Source organism: Fukomys damarensis, unplaced genomic scaffold (genome assembly GCF_012274545.1).
Source record: "Fukomys damarensis isolate Sample0158 unplaced genomic scaffold, DMR_v1.0_HiC HiC_scaffold_27, whole genome shotgun sequence".
Classification (NCBI taxonomy): Eukaryota; Metazoa; Chordata; class Mammalia; order Rodentia; family Bathyergidae; genus Fukomys; species Fukomys damarensis.
The window spans coordinates 3,284,840-3,294,039 of NW_022900939.1; the positions used below are offsets into that span (position 1 = coordinate 3,284,840).

Below are 9,200 nucleotides of genomic sequence, written 5' to 3' on the forward strand. Positions count from 1 at the left end.
GGCGGAGCCTCCAGTGTGGGGTCCGCACTGCCTGAGGCAGGAGGGCGGGGATCTCTGGCAGAGTCTGCAGAGACCCTGAGACCTGCTTGGCCGCGGCCGAAGTGGAGATGAGGAGAGAAATTGTTTTCCTGCACAGATGCCACAGGTGGGACGGGAGACCCTGTGAGGCGCGGGCAGGCCCTGCAGCAGGAGCGGAGGACCAGGACATGGGGTCCAAGGTTAGGAAGTGGGGGCTCCGGGACTTTCCCTAGGCCAGGCAGGGCGCATGCATGGTATCTGAGCACTTGGGAGGCTGAAGCAGGAGGATCGCTACAAGCTTGAGGCCAGCCTGAGCTACATAGTGAGACCCTGTCTCAAAAAACCCCCAAATAAATCAATAAATCAGTACAATGAAAAACAAAGACAGACTCTAGAACTGTTACTGCCCTGGGCACAGGGCCTGCCCTCCCTCCCCCGGCCCACAGCGCTCCTACAGGCCTCACCCAGCTTCTCCATGATGGGCAGCAGGTCCTGGTTGCCTGTCACCTTGATGCGCGGCATGGTCAGGTACGTGGGCTGGAACTTGGACATCTCCAACTTTCGCATGATGGCCTTGAAGAGCACAGGGCTCAGCGCCCTCTCCAGGTCCTCCAGGGGCTGCCGCAGGCTCTGTGGCACTAGTATCACGAAGCTCAGGTTGTGAGAGAGCTGCAGCTGCCCCACCTGGGAACCAACGGGCACTGGTCAGCTCTGCCAGCTCTCTCCCGCCCCGCCGTCTCCCCGCACTGGCCTCTAGCTTTGTTGTTTAGAGACAAAGTCTCACCATGGAGCCCAGGCTGGCCTTGAACTTGTGGCAATCCTTCTGCCTCAGCCTCCCAAGGGCTGGGATGACAGGTGTGTACCACCATGCCTGGCTCAGGACTCATGGTCCTAATACACGGGTTCTTGACCCATGGTGACTTTGCCCCCCACAGGATATCTGGTGACATCTAGGCTTTGTTTTCCACAGCTGGCAGGGCCTGGGAGGACACACAAACCCCGCTCCTGGCTGCGGATGAGTGGGATGGAAGGGTCGCGAGACCGGCCAGTGCACAGTGGAGAGGCACCCAGCACTGCAGGGCCGCGGCGAGGCTGAAACCCCAGTGACGGCCACACGGAAGACAGAGGAAAGAACCCAGAAGCAGGCGGAATTCAACAAGGGGTGAGTGGGAAAGTGGCCGAGGTTGGAGCCTAGCGTGGCCCTCAGGAAGCAGGTCACAAACAGACCTTAACCGAGGAGGACGAACAATGGGGCCCTGAAGCCGCAGCCAAAGACGGCACATTTGAGTGGCACTGCGCCTCTGGGCTCCTGGGATAGACTTTGACACTGACTAAAAGTTTACCTCGGTGGACTGGAATTTTCTTTTCCTTTTTTTTCATTTTGGTACCGGGGATTGAACTCAGGCCTTGCCTTTGCAGGGCATGCAGTGACACCACTGAGCTAAATCCCCAGCCCTGGAATTGCATTTTCAAGCCAGCTGTCTTAGCATAGTGGTTCAGTAAATCTAACCCCCTCGCTTGGGTAAATATCCACCAATCCCAGGAAGAGTTAGGAAACTTGACATATTAACAGCAGGTGTGAAACTCAGAGTAATCCCAGCATTCTTGGAGGCTGAGGCAGGAGATCTGAATTGTAAGTTCGCACCCGGCCTGGGCAATTCAGTATCTTAGCAATTCAGTATCTTAGCAAGAACGAATGAATGAATACAATAGTGTTTGTAAGTTTTAAGAGCCTCTGGCATGCTAGTTTTAACGCTGTTAAGCAGAAAGGTACAGGAAAACTTTATTAATTTGGGAATGATACTGAAATATGGGGTGGAGGTTGATTTACTCATCAATTTAATTTTCAGCTTGCAAGTGGGCTCTGGGGCCTGGCATGACGTGGCCATACCCAGCCGGATTGTGCTTGTCAGGCCCTGGATGGGTTACAGAGAAAATGAAGGGCACTACATTTATAAAGGGAGCGTGTGATGCCTTGGGATTGTTAATGAACTATGTTTGAGAATAGAACAATTAAAAAGTATAATCTGCTCTATATGACTCAAGGAAAGTGTTTTTTAGTAAAATTTGTTATAATTATAATGTCAAGAGTTCAGCTTAAAATTCAAAGGCATAAGCAAGACTTTGATTTTGAGTTTGTAATTATGGGGTTGGGAGGGCTGCTAGGCCCAGAGCCTCAAGCACGCTAGGCAAATGATCTCCTACAGAGCTATATCCCCAACTCTGAATTGATTAATTAATCGATCCACCTATTTATGCATGCAGTACTAAGGATTGAACCCAAAGCCTTTGCGCTGAGCTGCATCCCCAGACCTTCTTTGAATTTTTTATTTTGAGATGGGATATTGCTAAATTGCTTAGTTGCCCAGGCTGGAATTGAATTTGTGACCCTCTTGCCTCAGCCTCCTAGAGTGTTGGGATTATAGGTGTACAGAACCACACCTAGCTTGCCCTGTATTTATAATGTTGATACATTAAGTTAAATATCTATTCAAAAACTCAAGGAAATGTAATAGTGGTTTTTGTGAACAAAATTCTTTCTCCTTGTTATGGTTTATGTCTAGATCGTCCTCAAAGCCTCTCCAGCGCATGGGTGGAGCATTTGGGTGGTGGCTGGATCATGGGGTGTGATGAATAGACTGGTCCATTGATTGCTCTCAGGCAGGTGTGGGTAATGGGGTTCCTGAAGAGGAAAACCCCAACCTGGGTGTGGGTGCCATCAACCAACAGACGGCATAAAAGGGAAAGGGAGGCTGCTGCTTGCTGCCTCTTGCCTGCTGCGCCATTGACTGCTTCTGCTCTTCCACGTCCTTCTGTCACGCCATCCTGTCTGCGTGTGACCTGTGCACACCCTCCTCTACACTCTCCATCGTCCGCCTCTGGATGAGTTCTAATACCCACGACAGCAGCACTCTCTTGTATTGTTTAGGGAATAATGACAGAAAAAGGTCTGCCACGTTCAGGATGGCTGGCTAAGCCCAGGGATAGCTAAATAAGTGTGTGGAGAATGGTTGAGAGGCGGGGGTGGTGGCACATGCCTGTCATCCCAGCACTCGGGATGCCGAGGCAAGAGGATCACTGGGAATTCCAGAACAGCTTAAACTACACAGTGAGGCCCTGTCTCAAAATAAATAAATGAACAAATAAAATAAAATCAGAAAAATGAACAGTAGAAAGCAACCTCTCGAGGAAGCGTCCTCAGCTGCTCGCGTGCAGTGAGTGGCTCCCCATTCCCCTCTATTCCGTGCATTTATTTATTCACTTGGCAAACAATTCAGGGTCTCCTGACTGTGTCTGGATTCAGAAGGAAACAAGACAGAGTCCTCTGCTCAAGGGTGGAGGCCACATCCCAGGGCGGGAGACAGTGACATCTCGGGAGGGACAGAGCAGCCAGCAGGGGAAACAGAACGTGGTAACACAGGGTTCCAGGGCAGCAGGCGGCCACCGGAGGCGAACGGCCTCTCGGCCTCGCCAGGGACCCAGAGAACCAGAGGAAGACGCTCTGCACAGACTGAGAGGGCGCGCCGGGCAGGGACGCCAGGAGGAGCAGATGCTCTGCCCACGGGACCCCACCCCACCTGTCTGCGAGGCCTCAAGGCTCTGCTGTCTCTCTTCGCACCCACCTCTCCTTCTCAGGGCACAAGACCGGGCCACCGGCCTCAGACACGCGACTCCCTGGAAACCTCTGAGGTCCACTTTCTGTCTTCCCTCTCTCCCACCCGTGGAAATGATTATTTATTTCATTTATTTGCCACAACGGGGGTTGAAACCAGGTCTTCAAACTGAGCTACATGCCCAACCCTCTGTTGTATTTGTTTTGAGACAGGGTCTCGCTAAGTCACCACGTTGCCCATGCTGGACTTGAACTGGCGACCCTCCTGTCTCAGCCTCCCAGAGTGCTGGGATGACAGGCGTGCACCACCACACCTGGATCTAGCCATTCCCATTACATTGTTCAATTTCTGCTAAGGAATTTGAGCCTTTTAAGATGTGCAAACTCTACACACATGTTGTGGCTGGACACCTGTATGTATGTGCACGCACACGTATGCTTTACACCGGTACATACACACTCACACACGCACACACAAACGTGCATGTGGAACGTGTGCAGCCCACCTGGGGGGCTGATGGCCAGAGGCTCAGACGCATGGAGCAGAAACCCGACCCACTGTGGCCACCTGGGGCAGCAGAGACAGCAGGGAAACTGAGTCAGGACTTTGCAATGTCCGGCCGGGCCAAGACTGGAAAGAGGAGAACAGACAGAGCGGAGACGGAAGCCAGCGGCGGGGGTCTGCAGGCTGCACCACGGCCTCGGGCCTGGCGGGGGCGCACTTGCCTTGGCCTTCAGGGTGGGGTCGCTGAAGTGCGCCACTGGGTGCTTCTTGCTCCTCATCATGGGCACCTGGATGACTGAGTTCCGGAGGTGGAAGGTCTCCATCTTCTTCTTCTGTGCAAAGGGCTGCTTCCACTTGGCTGAGGGGAGGAGGGGCGGCTTTCAGGCTGCGGCCTCGGGTGCCGCCCCCCCACCCCCCCTGGAGCCTCCTCACCGCTCAGATAGACGGCGTTGAGCAGCACCAGGCGGGCGTCGGGCGGCAGGCTGTCCAGCAGCCGGCTGATCTTGTGCCCGGTGTTGTCGGCCACCCAGCCGTTGATGAGCGCCAGGCTGGCGGCTGTGTCGTTGCCCAGTGCCCATGGGCTGCTGCCGTACAGCCGCTGGGAGGCGTTCACAAAGCTGTCCTTGATGGGCAGGTCTGGGGGGCGGGCAGGTGGGTGGGCGGTGAGTGCTGAGCTCTGTCTTGGCCCCACGTAGCCCGGAGGCCAGGAGGGACAGGCGGGAGCCCCAAAGACGGCAAACGCTGAGCCACACTCAGGAGGACAGGTCCTGTCCATGGGCCAGCGCAGGGCGAGGGACTGTGCACCCTTAACCTCCATGCGCCTGGCTCTCCCTCTTTCTTCCCATAATTCAGCAGGGCACAGACTCGGGGAGGTTCCCCCCCACGCCGCCCTGGGGGCCTTGGCTTCTCACCTCCAGAGCCCAAGTTCCAGAGAAAATGGCGTTTGAAACAAAAAAATTTCCTGAATAAAATGGATCAGAAAGCCAGGTGTAGTACTGCACACCTGTCATCCTCCCACTAGGGAGGCTGAGGCAGGAGGACTGCTGTGAGTTTGAGGCCAGCCTGGGCTGCAGAGGGAGTTCAGGCTAAGTCCGGAGGATCATATATTCAAGCACAGCCTAGGAAGGAACCTGGCCTGGTTCCCCGGCAGCTCCGGAGCCTTTGGAAACTTGTGCCTAGGCCCTCATCACAGACACCCAGCTCCTGCCATTCCCCCGTCCCCACAGCGTTGTCCCCTCCCAGTGACCCCCTCACCTGGGCTGTGGAAGATCTGGGAGGCGGAGGTGACGCCCTTGGACGCGAAGGCTCTCAGGGCCTGGTGGACGCAGGCAAAGTCCTCTGGGTAGGAGAGAACGCGCTCCAGGGCGCGGCGGGTGCTGTCCCCAGCCCCTGTGGAAAAGGCAGAGATGGATGGGGTCGAGGAGGGCGGACTGCAGCATCCTCTCTGCGGAGGGGACCCAGGGGGACAGAGTGAGGCCACTGCTGGAAAACGATGTGAGTGACAAACAGGGCAATGTCTAAACTCAAGTTATTTAAAAAGCAAATAAATTAGAGTTATTACCATAGAAGGCACACTGCCGAGGACACCCTCAAAATCCTCCCCTCACTTCCAGCGCTTATCCCACTGCCCTCAACACTTGTGCAGCAGCTCCGCAGCGCTCTTTCCTGAGGGTCTGCAGTGGTGCTGTTCCGGCCGCCTCAGTGCCCTGAATGGATTCCAAAGGCTTCTGTTTCGAGGTCACTGTGACTTTGGGGAGGAGCCAGAAGCCTCAGGGTCTCAGATCCGGTGACTGCGGTGGGTGAGGACACAGCGCCGGGTTCTTCGAGCTTTCTGCTGGGTGGCAGCGGCACCTCATAAAGACGCTCGGGAAAGAGGACTGCAGAGCTGCTGTAGGAAGTGGTCAGCGCGGTGGGGGTGTCTGAGCGAGTGGGAGGGTTCTGAGGGGACCCGCAGCAGCTGCCACGAATTTTTACTTAAACATTCGCCGTGCAGTTTGATCACACCTGTAGTACGCGTCAGAGAGACGGGGTTCGGAAATATGAAGGCCCGGGTTAGGCTTTGCCAGGGCTTTGGATTTCCTTGCCGAGGTCTCTGTTTAAGTCTTGTGCGTCTTTCAAAGCCAACCTCGACCACCACCTGTTCCACATGAACTATTATTTAGTTGGTGTGGGTTCACAAAGGTTCCACCGTACAGGCAGGGGACACCAGACCACTATTTATTTCTTCTTCATCATCATCATCATCATTACTATTATTGAGACAGGGTCTTACTATGTATCCCAGCATGGAACTCTTGGTGATCCTCCTGCCTCAGCCTCCCGAATACTAGATGACAGACCTGCACCGCCAGGCCGGGCCTGGAAGAAAGTTCCATGCTCACGGTCCTGTCTCCAGCAGCCTCCCTGGATTCCAATCCACAGGGAGGGCCTGCTCTATCCCCACTGCTTGTGGTAATTTGTTTGTGCCATTTCTAGGGTAACAAGTCCTGAGGGAGGCAGAGGGTTTAACATTTTTTTGGCCTCTGGCTGACCAGGTGCTAGGCTCTCTGCTTCTTATCCTTTGAGGGAGATTTCACCATCTTCCTGAGGAACAGAGGCTGAAGCCCCTGGCCAACCTCACGCAGCTGGAAAGCAGGGAAGCCCAGCTCCCAGCCAGCCCTGTCTGGGAAGATTTCATCTCCCTCCTGCCCTGCCTCATCTTGAATCATGGTGATCTTTTGGTTTTGCACTGAGAACTGAACCCAGGGGCTTCATACTGAGCTATACACTCAGTCCTTTTTCAATTGTTTTTTTTGGAACCGGGGATTGAACTTGGGACCTTGTGCTTGTGAGGCTAAATCCCTGGCCCAGTCCTTTTAAAATTTTTTACTTTGAGACAGTTTGCTAAGTTGCCCAGGCTGAGCCTGAATTTGGGATCCTCCTGCCTCAGCCTTCCCGAGTGCTGGGATTACAAAATGTTCAGGAATGAAAGGTAAACCGCACCCTGCCCCCACAGTGCCCATTTTGTTGCCTCTTCCTGGGGCACGGGCTCGGGGAGGAATCTGGCGTGGGACCTGTGGAGCAGGCAGGAGCAGCCTTACCGAGCAGGACTTGTGTGAGGAGACTGGCGATGCTGAAGGGGGAGAAGGCCATGTTGGTTTCTGTGTTCTTCACAGCTGCAAAGGCGCGGTACAGCCTCAGGGAGAAGTCTGTCAGCGCATCCCCCAGGACGGCCTCAGCCACCCGAGTGTCCGCACTGGGGCAGGGGGCGACGGGGCCAGGGCAGGAGGGCTCTGTGGGAGATGGGGCGCTGGAGCCATTGGTGGCCGTCACTGCAGCGGCCGAGTCCGCCGCGGCTGTGGTGTCGGCGGATGGCTGGGTGGAGGACTCGGCAGATGCTCCGGTGGGTGCCGCCTCAGGGACACCTGGGCCTCTGCTCTCCTCTTGCTGTTGCTCTGGAGCCTCAGAGGTGGGCCCAAGAGCGGTGGGGCTTGAGAAGGCTCCATCCTGCAGTTCAAGAGACAGTGTTTCAACTTTCTCCTGCAGGGTCTGGGGGAAGAGCAGGTGGGAGGCCGGCCTGGGCCCCAGGTCACTTCCGGCATGGGGGGAGGGGCCAGCCCTGGAGCCCCCACTGCGTCTTCCGGAGGGTTCAGTGCTGGAGCGGTGGGGGCAGGGCCTTCCCGCAGAAGGAGGGGAAATCCTGGATTCTGCTATGTCTGCCCAATCACTGCCTCGAAGGAAGTTTTCTTCATTTTTTTGAGACAGGGCCTCACTATGTGGTTTAAACTGGCCTTGAACTCACAGCGATCCCCCTGCCTCAGCTTCCTGAGTGCTGGAATCACAGGAGCACGTCACCATGCACAGCTATTTTCTTGTGCAAATCTGAATGGCTGGCTTCACTGGCCTGGCCAGCAAGAGACCTTTGAACTTGTGGCCTGAGTTACGGGACAGTGGAGTTTCCAAACTGGATTGCATCCCACTGAGAAGCATCCGCAAAGGAAGCACAGGGAGAGGAGGGAAAGAAGAGGGAGGGGAGAGTGAGAGAGGAAAAGCGAAACTAGGGCTCTGGGACCGTTAGGACGCCAGGGGCTGTCTGGAGGCCTGGGGCTCTTCCTTTGGTTTTCCCAAGACAGGGAGCAGGGCAGGCGCTGGGGGTCTGTGGGTAGAGAACAGAGATGCCGCAGCACAGGCGCCCCTGGCGGGAGCCATCCAGTCCCAAGTCCCAGGATCTCCTGGGCTGCAAACTGCATCTGTCTCCTCTCTCAGCCAGAGAAACTGGAGCTCAGACTAAAGCAACACGCTCTGGGAGCCACAGCGGGATGGAAACTCATTGGGAGCCACGGTCTGACAGCAGGTCCTTTACCCGTGGACAGCGTTTGTGTTAAAACTGTGCCCGGAGAGAAAAGGAGGGGCTTCGAGATGCTTCCTCCTTCCAGGGAAATTCCCGAGGGCCTCAAACCACAGCCCATGCAGGCTCCGGCCTGGCCTGCCCTGTCCTCCTCTTGCCACCCTGTGCTGGACCTGGGGCCCCTCCTGAGGGGACAGCAGCTCTGGGCTCGGGGGACCTCGGCCCACAACCCCCTCTGCCTCCGGATTCCGAGAATTCCCTTTCGGTGACAGAAGCCAGCCACCTGCTGGGGTGGGGCGTGGTTTAGGGGACCTCAGGGGCCCTGTCTGACCACAGCGCCCCCCTTTCCATAGGCCCCGCTGGGCACAGCCTGAGGCAGTGAGGGGCACAGCCTGGGGCAGGGGTAGCAGCTCCCCTCCAGCCCCGCCTCCCCTGGGGGCTTTGCGGGGAAGGCCCGGCTCCATTTCTCTCCCTTCCCTAAATCAGGACCCAGAGGCTGGAGCATCGACTTGCCCAAGGCCACTCTGCCACACTCTTCTGAGTCCTGACCCCCACCCGACCCCACCCGGGAGGGTTAATCGCGAACCCTGTCCCCGTCCTGCTCACCACGGCCGGCGACAGAAGCAGCAGCAGCAGCAGCAGCGGGGGCGCGCGTGGGGTCCGTCTGGGCGACATCGCAACACTGGGACCTGCGGACCGAGGAGAAGCCGGCGGGTCGGGAGCTGGGAGGGGGCGCC

The 9,200-nt window shown here is 56.4% G+C and overlaps 1 protein-coding gene across 1 annotated transcript in view; it reads right to left on the minus strand.

The window, feature by feature from the left end:
* Nucleotides 1–9,180, minus strand: part of Serping1 (serpin family G member 1) — a 10,896-nt gene extending 1,716 nt beyond the window's left edge. The window contains exons 1-6 of the mRNA XM_010608313.3: nt 9,070–9,180; nt 7,217–7,622; nt 5,391–5,525; nt 4,569–4,772; nt 4,358–4,494; nt 483–702 (exon numbers count right to left, since the gene is read on the minus strand). Of these exons, the coding sequence (XP_010606615.1) occupies nt 483–702; nt 4,358–4,494; nt 4,569–4,772; nt 5,391–5,525; nt 7,217–7,622; nt 9,070–9,138 (1,171 nt within the window). The 5' untranslated portion in view covers nt 9,139–9,180. The remainder of the gene's footprint in view (nt 1–482; nt 703–4,357; nt 4,495–4,568; nt 4,773–5,390; nt 5,526–7,216; nt 7,623–9,069) is intronic.
* Nucleotides 9,181–9,200: the final 20 nt, after the last annotated feature.